The sequence below is a fragment of the Symphalangus syndactylus genome, chromosome 5 (assembly GCF_028878055.3).
Source record: "Symphalangus syndactylus isolate Jambi chromosome 5, NHGRI_mSymSyn1-v2.1_pri, whole genome shotgun sequence".
NCBI lineage: Eukaryota > Metazoa > Chordata > Mammalia > Primates > Hylobatidae > Symphalangus > Symphalangus syndactylus.
The window spans coordinates 115,161,820-115,185,153 of NC_072427.2; the positions used below are offsets into that span (position 1 = coordinate 115,161,820).

At 49.4% G+C, this 23,334-nt stretch overlaps 1 protein-coding gene and 1 pseudogene across 3 annotated transcripts in view; one reads left to right on the forward strand and one right to left on the reverse strand.

Moving 5' to 3' along the window:
* Nucleotides 1–4,246: 4,246 nt before the first annotated feature.
* On the forward strand, nucleotides 4,247–5,025 carry LOC129481599 (small ribosomal subunit protein uS15-like; annotated as a pseudogene).
* Nucleotides 5,026–10,175: 5,150 nt separating this feature from the next.
* The window catches only part of CGNL1 (cingulin like 1), a 175,277-nt gene continuing 162,118 nt past the window's right edge, over nucleotides 10,176–23,334 (reverse strand). For 2 of the 3 annotated variants that reach the window (XM_063639394.1, XM_055279289.2), the window contains exons 15-19: nucleotides 17,153–17,236; nucleotides 16,310–16,434; nucleotides 15,207–15,315; nucleotides 14,672–14,835; nucleotides 10,176–13,573 (exon numbers count right to left, since the gene is read on the reverse strand). In XM_063639394.1, the coding sequence (XP_063495464.1) occupies nucleotides 13,435–13,573; nucleotides 14,672–14,835; nucleotides 15,207–15,315; nucleotides 16,310–16,434; nucleotides 17,153–17,236 (621 nt within the window). In that variant the 3' untranslated portion in view covers nucleotides 10,176–13,434. The remainder of the gene's footprint in view (nucleotides 13,574–14,671; nucleotides 14,836–15,206; nucleotides 15,316–16,309; nucleotides 16,435–17,152; nucleotides 17,237–23,334) is intronic. The other variant, XM_055279290.2, reaches the window with a different exon arrangement.

Here is a 23,334-nt window from a genome sequence, read left to right on the forward strand (position 1 = left end):
AGGTAGTAATTTGCACCCAGGGATGTGTGAAATGGATCATCAGAGATTTCTCCATTGGGAGAAGCCAATTGTCCTTATTGATGATCAAGGATCACACCTTTTACAGGAACTAAATTTCTCTGGCTACTTTAAAAAATTACTTGTCTTCTCAGAAATGTCAAGAAGGCACAAACCCCAACTCCTCTACTTTTTATCCAGAATCTCCTACTTATAAGCAGCTATTGCTTCCTTGTTACTAACAGTGGTATTTAAGGTTCTCCAAAAATATGGATCCAAAAGTGTTTTCCAGTCTCACCTCCAATAATTCTCCACTTCATTTATTCAAGATTTTAATGCAACTGGCTGATCCTCTGAGCCCAGCTTTCATCCCCGTGTTCCCTGTTTTTTCAACCAAAGATGCACCCTTCTAGGAGATTAAAATTTCATAATAAACAGTTCTAAAATTTAAAGCCCATTTTAAACCTCTTTCGAATGCCATTTCCTCTATGAATCCTGCCCTGATTGCTCCAGCCAACGACAGCCCTTCCCATCATGAACCTCCACCACACTTCATCTATACCTCTTTTACAGTGCTTTAAATTCCATCCCTTGTTTTTTTAGTTCTCAGTGGACATTTCTGATCCCGTTGGGTCCAGAACCGAGCCTTACTCATCTCAGCATAAGCCAGTGCAGACTAGGTGCATAGTGACTGCCCTTCGAAAGGTATGCATGAATAACATAGGTCTCTCACAAAATAGCAGCTCACAATAAATGTTGGAATTCAATTTGTTGCAATGCGAATATTGCAACAGTTCACATAAGAGTAACATAGGAACACCAGATCACCTGGGCAACATTGGGAAGGCAAAGCTTCGTTTTGTCCAAAGTCCTCTTTGGGACTTCACCACTGATGGGTGGGGCCCTGGATTACAGGAGCCACTAATCTACTCCTGCGCTACATTTGGGCCAGAAGCGTCCAACAGCTCCCCCTGCTGTCCACCTCAGCTATTACATCAGGACTGTGAAGCCTTCCATCATCCAACAGTCTCTTCTTTAAAGAGCCCACCTGAGATTCCAGAAAACCGCATTTCTGCAGCCACTACTAACACCTGGTTGAAAATGCTGTCCCCACCCTGCCCCACAGAGCCGGAGCCTTTGGTCCAAATCTCCTGTTGCCATCTCAGGAAGATGAGATCTATCTGGCAATATTTCCCTCCCAGGCCACTTCCCCCACTGGCTCCCATCCTCACTACCTTCCCCAATAAGTGTTCATATGTTTAGAGTTTTGACCACTGTGGACCTGTTAGGGAAGAGAGATGCACTGGGCCTGACAACGCAGCTGGGGGTAGGGTGCCCTTTAAAGAGAACCAGAAAGGCAGTGGGAAGCCAGAGGGCAAGGGATCCAGGAGTCCCCGAAAAAAAGGTACAAGAAGCAGAAGAAACAAAATAAACTAGAAACAGTGATTGCCTCTGGGTAGAGCCTGGAGAAATGAGCGCCAAGGATGGAAGACTCACTTTTCATTGTTTTACCCTCCTGTGCTATCTGCATTTATTTTATGTGCTACTCAAAAACCACACTAGACAATAAATAAAAAATTAAAAGGACTCACAAATGGACAATTTATAAAAGAAACTTCACTAACAATATAAAAAGATTGCCCTGATGAAAGAAAGATTAGTCTATTATTCGGGAAGAAATGTTAATAACCAAAGCTGAGGGGAGAGAGAAAGGGAGAAACTGCCACATTTGTAATTTCTTGGGTCTGTACAAACTAGTAAACCCTTCTGAAAAGCAACTTGGGAACTGTATTAGTCCATTCTCACACTGCTATAAAGAACTATGTGACACTGTGTAATTTATGAAGAAGGAGGTTTAATTGACTCACAGTTCTGCAGGCTGTACAGGAAGCATGACTGGGAAGCCTCAGAAAACTTGCAGTCATGGTGGAAGGCAAAGGTGAGGCAAGCACATCTTCACATGGCAACAGGAGAAAGAGTGAGGGGAGAAGTGCCACACACTTTTAAACCATCAGATCTCGTGAGAATGAACTGACACGAGAACAGTATGGAGGCAATCTGCCCTCATAATCCAGTCGCCTCCCACCAGGTGCCTCCCCCAACATTGGGAATTACAATTCAACATAAAGTTTGGATCACAGAGCCAAACACATTAGGAACTTTTATGGAGACTTAAAGATGTTGTCTTTCCTCTTCTCTTTCTGGTCATCTAGCCAAAGCAAATTATTTGAAAGAAGAAAAAGCTACAGATATAACAGTATTTGATGTAGGAAGGCAGAATTCCAAGTCCTAAACATCTGTTAATATAGGAATAGTATTATACTTAACTGATGATAGGATTCACTCAATGGGATGTGATTTTTAAGTGTATTTTTAAAAAGCATTTTTTAAAAATGATCAAGATTATCTAATATCTATGTTAAGTGAAAACAAAAGCATATACAAATCATATAAACACTGTGGTTGTACCTATGCTTTCAAAACTGTGTAGGAAAAAAAGACTGGAAAGAAATGAGCCAAAATGCTAATAATGGTTGCATCAGTCTGGTGGGGTTATTTTCCAAATTTGTGGTAATACAGTCACCTTATTCTATATAGAAAAATAAATATGTAAAGGAAGTAATGAATCTTTTCAATCTCCCCACCTGCCAAGCAAGAGCACACGGGAGGCCTCTTGGCAAGTTGAGGTGTTTTACCATTTCAGGACCGTCCATCTGGGAAATGCATACCTAAGAACACCCACCACCATGCACGCCTCTAGTTCCAAAGTGTTCGAAGAGCTACTCCCAGGATGTAAGGATTCCAGCTCCTGGACTGAACTTAAAAGTTTGCTAAATGTAGTTCACACTCCAATCATAAAGGGTCTAAATGGGATATAGCAAAATGAACAAGGCAACTAGCCCCAGTTAGCCCAGGGATATGTGAGCACCCCTCTCAGCCATCAACCATCCAAAGAGGACTGCGAGCACCATGACCCACAGCGACAGCAGGCAGGAAAGAACAATGGTCAATTCCACACTAGAGCTGGGCGTTTCAAGGGATGCATGAGTGTATTAATCAAGGATCCTCAGAGGATAGAATCAATGGGTATGTGTGTGTGGAGAAACAGAGACTTATTATAGGAATTGGCTCATCCAGTTAGAGGCAGAGAAGTCTCATGATTTTCCACCTGCAAGCTGTAGTTCAGTCCAAGCCCAAAAGCCTGACAATGGGGGGAGGGGGGGGCGGGTAGCAGTGATTGTGCAAGTCCCATTCAGAGTCTAAAGGATGGAGAGCAAGGAGCGCTGATGTCAGAGTGGGAGAAGATGGATGTCTCAGCTTAGGTAGAGAATGAATCCTCTATTCCCCCGCCTTTTTGTTCAGTTAGGGCCCTCAGCAGATTGGACGGAGCCTGCTCACAGTGGGGGAGGGCCATCTGCTTTACTCGGTCTGCCGATTCAGAGGCTAATCTTTTCTGGAAACACCCTCACAGACACACCCAAAATTCATGCTTTACCATCTGGGCATCCCTTAGCCCAGTCAAGTTGACATCTAAAATTCACCATCACACAGAAGATGCCACCACCGTTCCACAGGGGACAGAGCTGGTGAGACCTTGGTCTTTGTGATCCTGAAACTAGACATGTGGCCACCCAAGGAAAGCTGAAAATGCCACCCCCAAAACAGGCCAAGAATTCAGTGTTCCTTCCAGTCAATATTCTTTAGTATTTATTCTCCGTACTGGAAGGACAAGGGGAAACAGTGCTCTAGGGTGAAAATGGAGAAGGAAGTTCTCTGGGGCAGTTTTTGGTGTTCCTCTTTTACTGTTTAGGCCTGGTCAGCTCTGGTCCCAAACTTGGACATTCCATCTCAGCCAAACCTCACCCTGACACTACCTGCCTGGGTCCACTCTCCTTACAGTGCAGTTTAGTCACTGTGCCATTGGTCAGGTCAGCCCTTGGGGTCTTACCACTCCCCAGTGTGGCTATTAAGGTACTGACTTCCTTTAGACTATTTTTTTAAACAATGCACCCCTAATTACACTTGCGATATTTTAGAATCTTGGTGGAATCTGAGCACCCTACAATATAGCTCCCAGCCTGGCGTGCCCTGGCTCTGCTCCACAGTGTCCCCCTGCCAGCCTTCCCCGTGCCCAAAGACTCTTCAATTTCTAACTGAAGGGGGTGATCTTTTGTTTTAAAAAACTGCAGGGCATCTGTGTGAGCACCCCTCTCACCCATCCGACCATCCAAGGAGGGCTGCGAGCACCATGACCCATAGCAACAACAGCCAGAGACGAACAATGGTCAATTCCACATCAGAGTGTCTCACTTGTCCTTCCAGGTCTTCAAACAGCTGCTTTTAAGAAATTTTTGCCCACCTTTTCTAGTTGTTCTCAGCAGAAGAGTTCAGTTTGATACCAGCTACTATGTCATGCCTGAAGCAGAACTCAACTCCTTTTGAAGTGGATGGCATATAAAGCAATCAGTATTTTAAAAACTCAACATTCAACACTTAACTTACCAAAAAAATGACCATAAAAAAATAAAAACAGCCTTTCACTGCCTGACTGCCGCCATCACAGGTCGCATTCATGCGCCCGGGAAGGGCCTGTCCCAGTCGGCTTTGCTGTATCACCACAGCGCCCCCACTTGGCTGAAGTTGACATGTGACAATGTGAAGGAGCAGATTTACAAACTCGCCAAGACGGGCCTGACTCCTCCACAGATCGGTGTGATCCTCATTGACATGGTGCTGCGCAAGTTTGTTTTGTGACAGGCGTAAGAATTCTGAAGTCTAAGGGGCTTGCTCCTGGTATGCCTGAAGATCTCTACCGTTTAATTAAGAAAGCAGTCAGTGTTGGAAAGCATCTTGAGAGGAGCGGAAGGGTAAGGATGCTAAATTCTTTCTGATTCTGATAGAGAGCCGGATTCACCGTCTGGCTCGATATTATAAAACCAAGCGAGTCCTCCCTCCCAGCTGGAAATATGACCCATCTACAGCCTCTGTCCTGGTTGCATAAATTTGTCCATGTACTCAAGCAATAAAGTGGTTAAAAACAAATGACTAAATAATCTGCATGAATATAGGTCTCAAAAAAACATAATTTTGAATGTAAAAGTCACAGAGCACTATGTACAAGATGCTGAGATGTATATGACATTTTAAAACACACAAAACACTACATGGTGTTCATGGATGCATACGTGTAAAAATAAAGTTGAACACCCAGCAGATTTGAGAACAGTGGTTGTTTTTGGCAGGGAGTGAAGGACAAAAAGAGAACTTCAATTTTATCTGTAATGTTTACTTAAAAATGTAAAGCAGACAGATATGAACAGCTGTTAACCACTGTTAATTCTTGGTGGTGGAAACATAAACAAACCAAATCCCTCCATTGGAAATGCCCAGAGATCAGATGTCAAGCCTTGTTACCTTGCCTATTTCTTCCTTCCTCTCATTTGCTCCTCCCTAAATGTCCATGTTGCTGTTGTTGGTAGCAGAGTCACTGTGACTAAGTCCACAGCTGGCTTAACATCTGCCCAGCAGGCTCTGGACGCAGGCTAGCACTTCTTAGAAAGCACACGCTCCACATGATGACCAGCGTGGGGGCGGAAGGAGAGCTATGCTTCCAGCCTGCACCCCTCTGACTCTTTTACAGGGAATAACCAACCCTGGTTATCTTGGGTGCACCTAACCTTTCCACAGGGCCTGGGAAGGCCACGTGACTTTGGTAAGCCCCAAAGCAACTTGCATCTTGATTTTAGAATCCAGCAGCCATGAAAATACAGACAAAAGAAAAAATTTTTCCATGAAGGGGAGGAGGTAGTAGAGTGAGTTATTCATTCTCCGCTTCAGAAAATGAACTTGGTTTAGAAAACCATCCATGTGTAAGTCAGGAACAAGCACTGCTTAGGAAGGCCAGAGCTTTGGATCCTACCCAGGCTGGAGGAGGCGGCAGGTTGAAAGGAGGCCAGTTCTGTTTTCTAGCTCTTCATTATCTAAATACAAGCAGCAGCTTCCCCAGGAAGAACAGACAGGGACATGGGGGAGCCAGAGCCCCAGAGGGAGCTTGGGCACCCATTTTACAAATAAATCCCTTGCCTCGCTCTGCAGGGAGTCCTATGCCTGTCTCCAAAGAACCTCAGTATTCATGCCCAACAATAGTCAGGGACAGATGAAAGGCGAGGCAGCCCCAGCCACGAAGAGAAGCAAGCAAACCAAGGAGCTGGACTGGCAGGCTTCCCGGCCCTTTCCAAGGCAGCAGGGCCTTTAACTGGAGGCGGCTGGCTTATCTTAATCTCCAAACCCTTTCCTGGAAAACAAGCCCATCCTAGAAGGGCCAGAGGCCCAGATGTAGATGGAGTCAGTGAGTCAGGCTGGCAGCATGCAGCAGGTGGCAGGGGGTTTTGCAGAAAGGAGAGGCAGGCCATCTGCCTTCCCTTAGAGCGGGCCTCAGGCTGCAAGCACAGACTTGCAATCCAGAAGCCCAGCCCTTGTGCCCAGTGTCCCCAGCTAGGGAAGCCAGCAGTGACTATTTCAGAGGGGCAGCAGGGTGAGAATGTACAGGGTAAGGTACAGGCCACTCTGGGTGGTTAGAGTGACAGACCTGGGACTTTAGCCACTTTAGCTACTAGTTGGGTGACCCTGGGCAAGTTACACACATTTCCTAACACATGAAAGCAGGTAATGCCACCTACCTCAGAGGGTGCAGATTAAATCAGATAAAGTGCAAAAGATTCTTGGCCCATAAGGTCTGCCCAATTATGGCTTCTGTCCTGTTAAGGGATCTTAGGCATTAGTAAAGAACCATTCCCACTGCCCCAAAATACTACTGGGTCTGTTCCCACAGTAAAGTTTTACAGTCCCTGGGTGGGGTCCACAGGAGATGCCCTGGATCTGTACATGTGGCAGGGGCACTACCCACCACCTGCACACACAACCCTTCCCACCTCCAGCCCACCACGCACTCCGCCAAAAGGCTGGTCCTACTTCCACAGCTGTAGCCCTGCTACTCACGGGAAAGGCTGGGGGCCCAGGCGTCTGCCTCCTTCCAGATGAGCTCTGCACATGCCCGTAAGCCCCAAAGCTTCCTGTGACCCACAAAAGTTTCTCCCTGCCTGGACACAGGTCAGCCTCCGGCCCACTCACAGGGAGGCAGAGCCCATTCCCACTGGGACCACTCCCCTGGCTTGGCAGAGACTATGCTGCCACCTCCAGGAAGGCAGCTCACTGCTGCTGAGCCCGGGTTTCCCGCCTCCAGCCCAACACCCAGTATTCGGGCGAGAGGTCTGATTCGGACTTCAGTCGACAGTGTTCTGTTGGGGACAGTCTGCTGATTTCAGGTTGCAAGTGTAGTTTTGCATGTGAGATTAACACGTAATGTGCACCGCACAATGATTATTATTATTATGGTACAGTTACAGAAGGAGAGTTTCGTCACAAAGCAGTCTGGGGGTTGGGAAGATAAATGTTCCCTGAAAGCCACCCAAATTCGAGGACTTGCTGATGTTGCCCCAAAACCACTTTCCCTACAGTGAGACAGTGGGGAGGCCCAATGACCATGCAGAGCAGCCACCCCACGCAGCTCAGACTCAGAGAAATCAGGGTGGCCTGGCAGCAAGGGAGCACCCAGGATAAAATGAGAGATCCAAAGATCACAGCAGTAAGTGGCACCAAAGCAGCCAGGCTAGAGGAACAGCTAAGATTTCCTGGCTAGCCACGTCCATGAGGCCCATGGCTTCCATGGCTCACTTCATCTCCACCTGCCTCTGACTGCTGTGCTCAGGATGGAGGCAGGCAGCAGGCTGATGAGTTGCGTGGAAACCTACCATTGAAGGGGAGATCTGGACGACTGGGAGGCCTTAGAAGCCCCTAATACAGGGACCAAATTAAAGACCTATGTCCTCCAGGGCGTGTAAGGCTGGGTGAGAGACAGTGGAGTGTGAACTCCAGAGCCAGACCCAGAATCCAATTCCAGTTCCCCCACATCCTACCACGTGCCCTTGGTAAGGTTAGTAACCTCTGCCTGGGTTGCCTCACTTGTCACAACAGGACCTGCTCAGGGGATGATCATGAGGATCAAGTGAGCCAATAGGCATAAAGGGCTTAGGCAATGCCTGGTACGTAGCAAGTGAGTGCAACACATTAGCTGTGGAATTATATATGGTCTCAGGGAAAACAGTGGGTATGGACTGCAGATAGCTAGCAAAGCACAAGGAAAAACAGACACGTTCGGCATCACATAAATATATGAAGGACTTAATATTGACAGGTCATTTCCATTTAGTTTCATAACGATTTTGTAGCCCTACTGTAAGCACCTAAAGGTCCTTGACCATGGCCTAAACCTTGTTCGCCGGCGGTTCCTGGCCCACACTGGTAGGTGCTAATTGTGGGCTGGCTACTCACTCCATGTGTGGCTGATGGCAAAATGCCCAACTTTCCTGAGACTTAGCTTCCTTACCTCCCAAAAAACCAGTTTCTGCCTTTCTTCAAAAATTGTTTAATTGCATTTACCCAGCAAACCTCTGGAATCACACTTCCGATCCCCTGGGAGTTGTTGACAACTGTTGTGAGACCAAGTGAGATCCTGCACAGTGGGAACCTCGCAACCTTCCCCCCACACCACATTCAACTTACTGTTGAATGTCTCTCTGACTTGCACTTCTCTTAGCTTTCATAACCAGTGAGGGGCACACACTCCAGCCTTTCTTTGTTAATGGAGGTGGGCTGGGCCTCGGTCATGCCTGTGAAAGTCAGTGACAATCTTTAGCCCTATGTATTCGGCAGGTCTGAGGGCAGGACCAAGGCATGTGGATCCCTCTGCAAAGCCTAGAACATCTGAATTTGGGGCTGTTACGTCCCTGAGAGGAACCTGCTGTCAAGTCATTTCTCCGCAATCATTTGAAGATTTAGAACAGAAACATTTCTGGCTAATGACAGTCTTCCAACAAAGACAGACTCCCCGTAACTATCCACAAGCTCAGAGGAGGAATGCTGAGAATGTGAAGGAAATGAACTGCCGGCCTGGGGGCACGTTTTTCCTTTGGCTCTGGGCCTCCTGAGTCACATTCTTCCCGAGGGCCTGAGGGAAAGGTATCCGCTCAGAATCTCATTCCCACCAAGAGGACTTCGGCTGAGGGGCCAAATAAAGAGGCCTAAATACAAAAGCAAATAATGCTAAAAAGGGTGACTTTTACTACAAATTAGAAAATTATGTACCTCAATATACCTTTTTAAAAAAAAAAAAGAAACAATCTATACAAAGGCTTTGCATTCATTAAAATTACAAAATCTGATTTACATTAGGTTACCCCTTCCAAGTACAATGAGGAGAATCAGTGCCGCCAGAGAGCTGGAGGGATAGGTCCTCTACATTGACCTGGAGGCAGAGGCGGTTGTGGACAGAGCTCTGGACAGGACACAGCAGTGAACTGCGGCAGCTCAAGGAAGGGCTGCTCTGGTGGGTGGGCAGTGTGGCAGGAACCCACCAAGGCAAGGACCCAGAGTGGAACAGCAAGAGAAAGCCATGACCCGCCCTTAGAACTGGAGGCTGAAGGAGAGATCACCCAAGTCCCAGGGGAGCCCACCTGAAAATGCCACACAGAGCAGGGAGTGATGCAGACATACCCAGAATTCCACCCGCTCCCACTGGCTGAACTCAACCAGAGTGGCCATCAGGGAACCCAGGGCCTGTACGGGTCAGCCTCCAGGGGACAGGGCAAAGAATAGATAGATCTGAGGACAATGATCATGGTCGGTCCCCTTCCATGGGGAAGCTGCTTTGGTTTCTGTAAAATAGAGACTGTGGTGCCTGCTATGGGCCTGGTGTGAGATCAAGAGAGATTATGGGCCAACTAGGATTGCAGAAGACCTTGAATTTAGAAAAAGGGGTAAACAGGGGGCTCCTGTTTATTCTGTAATTAACATTGAACATGCTTCCTCTTTTGCCATTGTCTGGAACAGGCAGTTTGGACTTCTCAGAACATCACGAGAATCCAGAGCCATTAATTCCCTCAGCATTCACCACTGACCAGTCCCCACCCTTCTGTTTCAGAAACCGGTCCCAGGGCTGGAAGGCCTCCAAGTTCCACTTCCCTCAGAAGCTCCCAGCCACTCACCTTGGCAGTTTCTTAGAGGACACAGAGCCAAGCTCTGGAGAAAACAAAGAAGTCACAATCACGGGAGAGTCAAAATTCCCACTGGGTGACAGCGTTTATTGAAAGGAAATCTTGCTTTATCCAGGAACTCACTTACATGGAGGTAGCTGCAAAGAGAATGTCTCTTTCCCATGATAACCCAAAGCAAACAAACCATACCCTAAAGCAGAAACGCAATGGAATAAGCCAACGGGCATTGTAAAACGACACTCAGAAGCAGGAAAAACCATAAAAGATACAGGATGATTGTCTCTTCAGTATTGCATTTGGCCATGTATGTGTTTTTACATAAAATATATGTTTTCTTTTTAAGCTAGCTAAAGAAAATACTCTTGATCAGGGTTAGTTCTTAAAGCAAAAAATCAGAAAAGAAGTATGTATATATAATAAAACTAAAGAACGATAGCATGTTATACCTGCAAAGGACCGTGGGCCCTAATCTGCACTTTGTCCCAGGCAATCCATGGCTCTGAGAGTGAGCACACTGTCAGGGTCACTAGGGTGAGATGAGCCGGGACTTGAAAACCCTTCTCTTAACTTTCAGTCTCAACTCTTCCCACTCCACTATACCGCATGCGTTGCCAACTCCCTCAGAGTGTAGGATAGCGCAATTGTCAAAACGCATAACAGCCTATTTTTAGGGCAATGATGCAAGTGTTTTGAAAAGTGACCTCTGTTCTCTTTGCATGGGCAGTTTTGCTTCTTGTAGCCAGCCCCGTGGCTACTGGAAAGAACTGACCAGAATGAGGGGCAGCTACTTTCTCACAAACCGAAACAGACACACACTCCCAAAGTTCTTGGGCATGCTGACCTTCCCCAGCAGCGTCTCTAGGTATGAGTGGGCTGAGGCTTCTCTCAGCAGGCTTACTGGCAGATGCCTAACGATGGCGGAAGCAGCAGGGAAATTATGAACATATTGAGGGTCAAAGTGAGCTCTAGGGAACCAGGCTTGTCGCGTCCTCAGGAGGACAGAGAGACAGAGGGCTGAGTACAGAGGTGCTCAACCTCCATGTCGATTTGATTGTCATTTATCACCCCCTTTCCTGACACTGAGCTCCAGGAGGGGAGGAATTTGTGCCTATTTAATTCACTGCTGTATTCTGTGTGCCAAGGACTGTGCCTGACACATCACTGATGCCCAATAAATATTTGCTAAATGAATGAATGACTAAAGGGAGGAATCGGCCACACCCCACATAAGCAAGCAGAGGTGAGAATCACCCCTGGCTGTGGTGAGGATGACGGTGACCCTGTAGACGTGGAAGGGGCTTGGCTCTCTGGCTCCAGACTCCCACCCTTAAACTGGGCTTAAACTCCCACCCTTAAACTGGGCTGACCACTCTGAATCCTGCCCGGTGGGCTCGGACCTGACGCAGGTGGGACTCTGTGGCAACTGTCATGGAGTCCTCTGGCCCAAAGGCCTCCAACCTATTGGGATGGTTGGGGACAATGCTGAAGCAGCTGAACACTACCATCTCTGCCCCATATATGTCACCAACTCACAGGGTCCTCTCCCTGACCACGTCCTGTCCCATACTCTGACCTGTGGAAGCCTAGCTGTGACTGGGCCTGGCCTGTGGGCATGCCTGGGGACTGTCACATTGTGAAGTGACACAGGAAGGATAGGAGGGAGTCCCCGGATATCTAGCATTCTCCCGATGCCATACTCCCTGAAATTCCTCTCCAGCCATGTGGCCTGGCCCCCAGACCTCAACCACTCCCTGCCAGCCTGCTGCTGGCGATGTCTCTTTGTTCAGGAAGTTGGAAGGAGTCCTCCAGTTTGCACAGACACACCTCTGCCTGACTTCTGTTTCTTTCTTCCCTTCCTCGACATAAACCTGAGATCCTGCTCAATCCACCTCTTGCCCACACATCCCCCAGCTTTCAAGAACTTCTCTGTCTTCCTTCTCACACTGGGCCCCATACCCACATCTGCCTATCTTCTCTCTCATCTCCGTTCCCCCATGACCTTACCAGACACCTCCCACCTCATTCTCACACCTAAGTCTATGAACCTTTCCCCCATACCCTCCTATTCCCCCGATCCCAAAAGCTTGCTGTGGGACATGACCACACAGCCCCATCCTTCCAGAAATGGCCTCATTTGTTTAAGGCCTTACCTACAACTCTCCCTACCCAACCCTATGTAAAAGAAATTGCAATCAGTGACTGGGAACAGGTCTCAGCACAGTTCAGAAATTATAACAGAATTCTAGATAAACTAAGCAAACAAGGCCATAGCTGCAGTCACAGACACAAGCAACCTTCTGGCTTTCCCCTATGCCAGTGACTTGTTTACCCAGACCATGTGAACTGCTATGCTCAGTCTTAGCTGTCCATGACCACTACAATTCTTTTTTTCCAACTTTGGTTTCCAAACTGGTCTTTATTTGACTTTCTCTCTCTCTCTCTCTCTTCTCACCTCTGCTCCTCAATACTTAAAATCTAATAGCTTCATATTTTAAAAAAGAATACTCAATGGCTGGGCGTGGTGGCTCATGCCTGTAATCTCAGCACTTTGGGAGGCTGAGGCGGGTGGATCACCTGAGGTCAGGAGCTCGAGACCAGCCTGACCAACAGGGTGAAACCCTGTCTCTACTAAATACAAAAAATTAGCCAGGAGTGGTGGCGGGCGTCTGTAATCCCAGCTACTTGGGAGGCTGAGGCAGGAGAATCACTTGAACCAGGGAGGCAGGGGTTGCAGTCAGCCGAGGTTGCGCCATTGCACTCCAGCCTGGGCAACAAGAATGAAACTCCACCTCTAAAAAAAAAAAAAAAAAAGAATACTCAATATAGATGCGTAAACTTTACAAACCAGCCACCCTACCAAGCCTCCATCATATTCCAAATGCAACAGCAGCAGTTCGTGAGGAGGTCTGGTTTAAAATATGTACAAGCTATACATGGTTTCCTCCCTGCACGGTGCTATTAAGTAAGTCCTAGCCTTCTGGACCCTTTGTCTTGGCAGGGGGAGTAACAAGGGGGGCAGGGACAGCAATGCAAATAGTGACTGTGGAACAGGGGCCTCAGCCTACCAAAGTGTATCTCTCACAACACCCCAGTGGGTGGTGGCTCCTGTTCCTCAGGCATCCCAACATTTTAAACTGCAAAAGCTCCCTGTCAAAGACCCACTGAGAGACCCTGGCGAGGAACATAACACTGAGGAGCTGCCATGCTGTGCAAAGAGGCTGCGATAGGTCTCAGTGGCAGACAGACGCTCCCCTCCCTGCCTCCTGCTCTGGGTGGCTGCAGCTCCTGCAGGAATGACAGACACTTCCACAGCCCGGGAGTGCACTCAGATCTGGCTGGCGGCGGCGCTGTCCTTGGAGAATGTGTAGCTCACAGGCGCCTCGTAGAGGCTTCCCCCATCCGTGCTGAGGTCATCGTCGTCATCCATGTCATCCAGCACTTTACTCGGCAGCTTCTTCAGTCTGCTGAAATGACAAGGGGCATGTTTCCTGGCCCTGGGCTGGGGCCCGTTGGAGATAAAGGGAGGGTTTGTGGTTGCTGTCTCTGCACCCCACTGAGTGGCACAGAAAAGAAACACATGAATGTAACAGGTCTCCACCTGATGGTCCCTTCAACCACAGGGAGCCCACCGCCCTCATTTCAGCACGGAAAGCCTGTGCTGATGGGGTGGGCTGGGCTGGGATAGGATCAGTATTGTTGATTTCCCCAGGCTGTTATTATTGATCTTGTCTTAATTTAAAATTTTGGTGTCTTGTTCACCATGGATTGCATGCATTATCTTTTAAATATTGCATTAAACTGTTGTCTATCTTAATTATTGAGATTTTTGGTGCCCTCTTAAATGCTGCACCCTAATGCCAACCTTGGGGCCAGTGACCTGATAGGCCCTGTTTTACAGGATTCTCAATGGGCTGGAGCCTTCTGTCCATTGATAAGAACTACCCGGGCAGCCAGCACAGAACCCCACGTCACAGCCGGCCTCCAAGAAAGGCTCAGCTCTATGGATTACCATGAACCTAATCTCATCACCTTACCTCATACCCCAGGGAGAGACCCTAGAGCAGAAAAAGCAACCCACAAAGTCCCCAACCCTCCACTCCATGCCCCATCCTTAGGACCACGGCAGACAAGCTTCAGAGAGCTGCTCTCTCCTGGAAACCAGGCTTGGGGAATCCTAGTCCTCATGAGGATACAAACCAGAACTTCACCTTATTTCTCCCTAAGTCAGAAAAAAGCCCAGGGTGGCCCAGGAACTGCCCCTCCATGATGGTGTGAGCTAGTCTTATCTGCCCTAAGCCTCCGTTTCCCCTTATGATCAACAGGGATGATATCTGCCCAGCTGGCATTGGGGCATTGGTATAAGAATGACATGCATGAGACCCTACTGTCCATGTAGGGTGACTGAAATGGACACAGCCACCTTCACCTCTAGGATAAGATAACCCCAAAAGCAACAATGAGGAGCTGGCTTGAGACAACAGGAGCGTGAATGCTCTGAAGGCAGAGCCTGTCTCAACCGTGGGGAGATTATCTGGCCCTTTGTGGCCTCCACACCTGCCCACCTTAAGTCCTTCTTCATGGAGTTGAGCTGCCCCTGCAGATGCTCATTGATGTCCATCTGCTCCTCCAGCTCCCTCTGCAGCTTCTTTTTAGAACTTTCCAGTCTGTCGATTTCCTCCTCAGCCTCCTCCACCTGCCGCTTCATGGCTTTCAAACGCAAGCTCAGCTGCACCGGGAGAGAGTGTGGGTTCAGTGCTGGCTGATGGCCCAGCCCCAGTGCTCAGCTCACCCCAGGTCCGGCCACCATCTCCCCAGGCAACCAAGACATGGGCAATGGGGCAGCCAGTCTCTCGGGAAACATGGAGAGCAGGCAGTAAGACAAGGTGACTAAAAGCCAAACTCAGGGTGGAGAATTTACTGATATCCCCTAATTACGTAGGCAAGAAGCCCCCATTCAATGATGTGACTGGGTGCGTGGAAAGGGAGGAATCAGCCCACTCACATTCCACTCCTGCTCAGGGAGGCCTTGCCTCCCTTGCTCCCTAGCCTGAGACACACAATCTCATCTAAGCGCAAATGCACGCAGAGGCTCCCCACCTGGTCCTTCTGATCAGTCAGTGACAGGTGCTCATCATCCACCTGCATCACCAGCTCCTTCACTTTCCGCTCCAGCCGCCGGTTGCTGAGCTGAAGATTGGCCCGATCCCTGGAACAGGGGAGACAGAACCAAGAACCCTCTCATTCCCATCCCTGCAGGGGGCCCAGCCCAGGCTGTGGAGGAGGGGAAGCTCCAGCCAGGGGTGCCTGGTCAGCTCAAGGCTTAGGGTCAGGGAAACACAACTTCACAGGACAAAAAGCTGCTTGTGAGAGAGGTGAGGAAACAGGGCTCTGAGAAGGGGAGTGACTGGCCCAAGGCTGCAGAGCCAGCAAGGGGCTGAGCCATGGCTAGACCTGCCCGGAGCTCCTGAGCTTTACTTTGTAAGGCAAGAAGTCACAAACTGCAGATGTCTTGGGTCTACTCCAGGCTGTTCTGGCCTGACTCCCCAAAAGTCCAACTAACACAATAGATAATGTAAAGTGTCAAATGCCGGCACACCACGCTCCTTCTAGGAAGGTGAGGGGCTGTAAGTCAGAACGACGGCTGGAAGGCTGCTCAAGTTGAACCTGGTGCTGGCCCTCGGGCTGCCACTAGAGAGTTAGATGCAGAGAACTGAGTTGCTGGAAAGGAGTGTGCTCACTTGATCTCATGTCCCTCCCACCCACTGGGGGAGAACCTGCCCCATCTCTGACTGGTGGCTAGTCGGCCTCTGCTTAAATGCACCTGGCCGCCAGGGCAGAGTCAGCCTTCTGGCCTCTAATGTGGCTCAGACTCGGTAGCTTCCGAGGCAGCCTGTCCTATTTAGAGAATGGGAAAAGGGACAGCAAGTACAGTGGCACCACCATGGACTGCGAAGTGGGGGTCCTAAGCTTTAACCCAGCTACACCAGTATCCAGCCAGGCTACCTTACTCAAGTCACTTATTTTGATGGGTCTCTGTCTTCCCACCTATAAAATGGAAAGAATAAAAGTAAGGTTGTAGTTGCTCTGCCTTCCTCACAGGCTACGAGGATCAGGACAGATCCCAAATGTGAGAGCATATTGCGATGGGACTGTCACTGCCCACTGGGGCCTCTGCACTGCAGTGGGTGGGCCCAGCTCACCTCTCCTCACTCTCCAGGCGGTCCTCCAGCTCCGCGATCCTGGCCTCCATCTGCACAACCAGCCCCTCTTTGCTGGACCTGTAGGAACCTTCCAGGTGGATAATCCGGCTCTTTAAGTCCTTGTTCTGGAACAACATAGGGAGACTGTGAGGGGCTATGTGTCTGCCATGCTCTGTGCAGAGCAGCGAAGAATACGGGGTGGAACCTGGTGTTTGGTCACCAGCAGCAAGGAGGCTGCTTTCCGCACCTGGGGAACACAGAGATGTTTCCAAGGAAAACCCTTGAACTCAGCTGCAGGCCAGAAGAAGAGGTTCTATCACACTCCCTCATAAGCCTGAATGAAAGCTTTGCCATGTCCTAAGACTCCCGGATGTCAAACGGGCTTTGCCTTGCCCTATAAACCTACAGGGGGACAGGAGAAATAGGCTCCTTTGCCAGTCCTGTGCGGTGAAGAACATGAACAGAAATCATGTGAAAGAAATAATGACCCGATGAAGCTTTCTGAGCCACTCATGTGTTTGATGACGTGGATTCTTTTTCATTCTCTTTACATTAGAATTTAGCCCTCTTCAGGATCTGGAAAATGACACACGCAATTCCTCCTCCCTCAGCTGCCGAGCTTCCATGCAGATTTCATATGACCGGGAAAAACAACTCTGGAAAAGGACCGTTACCCCCCAGAGTTCTTGGGATGCCAAGTAAAGGAGGGACCTCCAAGGGCTTCCGGTTCAAAGCAGTGAAGTGGGGGAGGGTTAGTGGATGGATGGGGAGGCAGCTCACAGGCTGGCAGCAGGGTTAGTGGATGGATGGGGAGGCAGCTCACAGGCTGGCTGCTGCCCTCACCTGCCTCTCCAGGGAAATCTTGTCACACTCCAAGTCTTGTCTGGCAGCTCTCTCCTGAAGCAGCTCATTCCTCACCTGCTCCATCTACAGCAAGCAGAACAAAAGCCCAGAGGTTAGAAGGACTGTTCCCGTACCTTTTGTACTGAAATGGTGGCAAGGAACTGAATGTCAACCCCCACTTTATGAAGGGGGTTGCCCTACCCAGCCCCTCGTGCCATGTGCTCTGAGGTACAGGATCTGTTTCTTAGTTCTTTCTTGGTTTCTCGATGATTGCAATACTGGAATTACAAATGACAGTAAGAGTCGAAGCTAGCCCTGCTGTTAGAGGTTGAACTGTGTCCCCTCAAAAAGATATGTTGATGCCCTAATCCCCAGTACCTCTGATGTGACCTTATTTGGAGATGGGGACTTTAGAGAGGTAATCAAGTTAAAAATGAGATTATTAAGGTGGGCCCTAATCCAGTATGGCTGGTGTCCTTTAAAAGGGGAAAATTTGGATGCAGAGACAAACATGTACAGAAGGCAGACGGCCACGTGAAGAAGGACACAGGGAGGGCGCTCTGGGGAGATGGAGGATTGGGGTGATGAGTCTACAAGGCAACGATTGCCACAGATTGCCAGGAGCTAGGAGGAGGCAAGGAGTCATCTCCCTACTGGTCTCAGAGGCAGCATGGCCATGGTAACACTCTGATTTCAGATTTCTGGCCTCCAGAACCATGAGACAATAGATTTCTGTTGTTTTATGGCACCCAGGTTGTGTTACTTTGTTACAGCAGCCCTAGAAAACTGGCACACCTGCTTCAACTCCACAGGTAGGATCCTATGACACCCACAAACAACCCTCAGAAGGAGGTAACAGTATCTCTGCTGAGGATACTAAGGCTTCCAAAAGTCAATCAACTTGCAGGGTGACCCACTGTCTAAGTTTGCCTGGACTGAGAATGTTCTCAGGCTGTTTCCATGCTGAACTGGGACAGTCCCAGGTGAACCAGGATGAGTCAGTCACTCAACTTCCCCAAGAGGTACATAACCAGGAATGGGGGAGCTAGCATTCACCTGTGCTCCTGACTGCTGCATTATAAGCTCAAACTCCAGAAAGGGCTTCCCAGAACCGTGAGCATAACTCAGACACTGCTAGATTTCTCGTTTTTTATGCCAGAAACAAAAGTCAGTAAGAATGCTGAGCATCTTCAGGTGACCTGACAAAGGCTGAACACTCCTGAGGGTTTCCTCTATGCTCAGGAAAGGAGCCTCGCTGTGTAGCACCAGGGAAGAAGTCCCATCGCCTGACCATCAGCATCTCTTTTCCCAATTCCCAGTGGCTTGTGCAGGAGTAAAATGAGTTATCAGAGGTGCAGGCTCCAGACCCTGTTGCCAGAACTGTCCAGCAGAGGGCAGCCTGAAGAAGGCAGAAGAATCAAGCTAAGCCAGTAAAATAAAACCACCTTTTCCTTCTTAAGGATGAAAACGAATTCCAGGATCCAACATGGCTAAGAGGTGCACACACAGCCCCAGACACCAGGGCCTGGACAGCATATGACACAGGCTTACTTGGCCTGGCCTCGAGTTGAATTTCGCCACCTGTACAAGCACCCCAGTGAGTAAAAGATAAGCTTGCCCCTTCCTGTCACCCACGGAGAGCAAGAACTGGGGTCCCAGGAATGGCCAGGGGAGACACCCCACATTGGGCCAGCCTTGCATTTGCTCCCTGGCTCCCCTTGTCCCGACTGAGGTGTGTCACACAGCACGATGTCACTGGCCCAGAGTGGGCGAAGGGGAAGGGGGCGAAATGATGCTGGTGGGACAGGCAGGGTTGGGACACAAAGGCCTCCAACACCACAGGGGGAAACTGGGCCTCTGCCCCTAGGTGAGGGGGTACCAGGTGGTCCAAAGAAAATGCTCACATTTTAAAATTCCTAACTGGCAAGCGTCTAAGTCATGGAGGTTCAGAATGTTCAGCAGAGGAAATTGAGGCCTAGGGCGGCGGCTATGCAAGTAACCTCAGGAGCAGGGCTAAAGCCAGGCTGAGCCCCTGCACTGCCCGTTACTTCATGGCTCTGTCTCTGGACCATCTAAGTGAAAAGGATTCCAATAGACCTAGAGTTCAAGTGCAGCTGTAACATAAACATCTGGGCACAGAAGGGCAGTCCAGCCTTCTTATGGCATCTTGCATAGAGAAGGGAAAAATGCCAGCAGTGGCCAGGAGCAGCAGGCAGGGTACGTCTACCCAACTCGGGCCCGCTCCCACTCTGCTGGGCCCCAGGGCCATCACGAATCACACACTGCACAGAGGGCACCAGAACAATTGCTGTCACTGTTACCCCAGCACAAAGCACAAGGGGAATGAATGCAGGCTCACGGCCCTGCTCCCAAGGTGGTTTCTGAACCAGCCACTGACACCTCACACGTGGAGGTCAGCAGAACAGCTGGGCCACGGGACTGAGGACAGACGTGCCTCCCAGGCGCAGCCGTTCTGTTCATGTGCCCAGGGCAGGGCCCAGCACTTCACTGAGGACATGGTTAAATTTCCACTGCAACGGGAAACAATTACAGAGAAAAACAGCAGTGGCCTACCTTGTCCTGCTGGCTCTGCCTGTCCCTCACCTGTGACCTTGTTGATCTAACTTCTGGGATACAGGCTCCTAAGCAAGGAACTTGATTGAATGAGACACCCTGTAAGGGCCCCCGAGCTGGCCAATGATACAATAAAAGCACAACCTGGTGCCTCCTCTACCCTTCAGGGCACTGTGTGGCACCCTTCTCAGGAAGCCAGAAGCGCCTGCCTCCATCCTTAGGCAAAGCAGCCACCCCGTCTCTCAACCAATAGGAGTTTCCCCTGGGGAAAACCCACATTGTCATAATGAGAGCAAGCGTGTGCCTACGAGTGCACATGCTTGTGTGCTGGGCAAGGGTAGTCTCAGAATGATAGGATGGGTTTGTTCACTGTTCAAACGACCTGGTGTGTCTTATGCAGGACATTGTGACAAAGAGACCCAGGCAGTGCCCGCTCTCCATATAGCCTAGTGGGGGACAAATGAACGAGCCCTGTATAAGAGGTCAGTGTCACTATGACAGGAAAGGACAGTGTGCCGGGGTGGGTGCACTGGGTGACTGCCCAGATTCAGAGGGCCAGCAAAAGCTTCCAGGACACAGACACTAAGCTGAAACCTAAATGAGATCAGGGATAGGCAGGGTAGAAAAAAAGGGTAATATGGTTTGCCTGAGTCCCCACCCAAATCTCATCTTAAATTGTAGTTCCCACAATCCCCAGTGTCATGGGAGGGACCCAGTGGGAGGTAATTGAATCACGGGGGCAGGTCTTTCCCATGCTGTTCTTGTGATAGTGAATAAGTCTCACGAGATCTGATGGCTTGATGAAGGGAGGCTCCCCTGCACAGGGTCTCTTTTGCCTGCCGCCATGTAAGACACGACTTTGCTTCTCATTCACCTCTAGCCATGATCATGAGGCCTCCCCAGCTATGCTGAACTATGAGTCAACTAAACATCTATAAATTACCCAGTCTCGGGTATGTCTTTATTAGCAGCATGAGAACAGGCTAATACAATGGGCAGGGTAGGGAATGCAGCTTTCAAAACCGGACGGGGGGCAGACCACCAGTAACACAGTGTAGGAGGTAAGAAAGAGAAGGGCAGTGTTGGAAGGAATTAGCCATGTGAGGGAGGTGAGGGGGCAGGTTAAGCAATCGATGGATTAGTTGGAGAGGAAGACAGAGAGTAGTCACACAGGGCCCAAAATCATACTGTGACAGTCACTCACAGATTTATTGTGCTTATGAAAGCAAGTCCTGTGGATTTGAATAGTATTATCTCATTTACTCCTGGCCACCACCAATGAGGTAGGCAGTGTTAACATCCCCACCTGTGCCTAGAGTCCTCCTGGTGATGCATGTGGGGCCAATTGGGTGATGCCGGTGGAAGCCACAGAACAGGTGAGCCCACCAAGGAGCGACATATAAAGAATAAGGAGGAGCTGCAGCTGTTCCCTGGGGATCCCTCCAACCCATGTCAGGGGAGGCAGGGAGAGTCCAGGATCTATCCCAAAAGCCAAGAAGGGCAAGGACTGCAGGTAAAGCACACAGGCTGGACAAGAACAAGTTTGCTTCTGGAAGGGTCTGCAGAGAGGCGAGCCTGACTGCAAAGCTCAGGGGAGGCACTGGAGGTGAAGAGGTGCGAATAGACACCACACTTCTCCTCTGGAATCCAGTAGCGACTAAGACAGCAGCTATGACCCAGGGCTGGAGGGGGCACGAGGGTGTGCAAGGAATGCCCACACCTATTGTTAGGTGGCAGTGAGAAGCCACAGAGGAGAGAAAAGTCACAACCGGTAGACATCAAGAAGGCAGTGTCACAGGAAACAGCCACCCAGCAAGGGGAGGGACAGGATCCAGGCCTGTCTTGGGGTCAGAATGTGGGCAGGGAGAGGAAGAGGATTCCCCAGGGCTTGGTGGGAGGCAGGAGCCTGTAGCTCAAAGGGAAGGTAGAGGCAAGAAAAGGAGGGAAGGTAGATTATTTTCCCAAAAGTGAAGGGATAAAGAAAAACTGGAGGCTTGTAGAGAGAGAAAGAAATCTAGTTGCTGTGGAGTGTGTGGCTGAAAAATACCAGAAGACAATAAACGGCCAGCAGAACAGAGGCAAGCATCGCTCTGCAGCTGTGCTCCCGGCCAGGAGACCCAGAGGGGAAACACCAAGAATCAAGAGCCCCTCAAGCCGGACACTGGGCGGGAACTCTCCGAGGCAGATGTTATCACCCTGAGTTTCCAGGTGGGAGGTCCAGAAACAGCCGCTGAGTCCGAGTTAGGTGGAAGCAGCTTTGGGATTCCAACCTAGGTTTTCGGACGAAAACTCATACACTCTTTTTTGCCCTCCCCATTGTGTCTTCGCAAACTTGTAGGACCTAGGACTCTCAATAAAGGAAGAAGACCCACAAGGAGGGGAGTTTCGGCAGGGTCTTTGGAGCCCAGAAGGAGAATGTGTCTATGGTGGAGTGAGGCAGAGTGCAGAGAGTGCATAGAGGGAATCCAGGATGGCCAAGTGGTCACGCAGCCCTGGGCCCAGCCTGGGGGGGGTTCCGGAAAAATCCTGCCACGTAAAGCAGCAGCCACTGGCCACAGTCTTGCCCCTCAGTGCCAATGTCTGAAAAATCTGGATCCCACCAGGAAACAGACTTCCCTGTGCAGAGCAGCACTTAGCATGGCAGCATCCCCAAGGGTCCCCACAGGTTCAAGACCTCCCTGGAGGGCCCCTGGAGAGCCCCAGGATAATGGTGACTCTCCAAAGGGGGAAAAAAAAAAGGAATTATTTATGCCCCACCACAGCCCCTTAAAAGATGGCTATTAAAATGGAAATGTAAAATAAATCAGAGTGAAGAACAGGAAGGAATAAATGTGTAGCCATAAAACTCAACAGTTACTGTGACCTGAGCAGGCAGTCCATTTCCTTGAGTCTTTGCAAACCCAGGCTTTTGGCAAACATGACAGGCTTCCTTCTATTCTTCAAAGGACAGCCTGACATGAAATTCTAAAGTAAATCCACCATGTGGAGCCTTATACAAGAAATACTATGTGGTATTATGGGCAGCGCCCCAAGAAGGATGGGTTTCAACATAAACCCAGAAGTATCCTGTGCGTCCCTGCTGTTAGCTGTCCTCAATGCAGTGATCCCAGGACTAGGCTCCTTGACTTGGGAATCTTGTAAATCAAATTCTTACCCTGAGCTCACACTGACACCTGCCCTAGGGCAGGGGGTGGCGGGGAGGAGGGAAAAACCTATGGCTTGGCTGAGCCAGCCTCCTGGACCAGAGAAGAGTAAACTCGAGGCTGGGAAAGTATTTCTTTATATAAGCTTAGTGCTTTATATGTTGTTTACCCTTCAACTACATTAAATAGCATGAAAAAAAACTTTCCAGTCAAATTAAAAACAGAACAGGAGCTGAAGGCAAAAGTATATCGCAGCTGGATTGAAAGAATGCTAAGCCCGGAGCATTTTGATCGGAAATCACGGTATCAGATTCCAGTGGGTTTTATGTCAGAGATACCCATGACCTGAGCCAGCTCTCAGAATTCTAAGTAGCTGCCTTTCGGGTTAATGGAAAGCCAGAGCTATTTGTGATGGCCAATAACAACACTGAACCCCATCACCTGTGTTTATCATTGGGCTGTAAA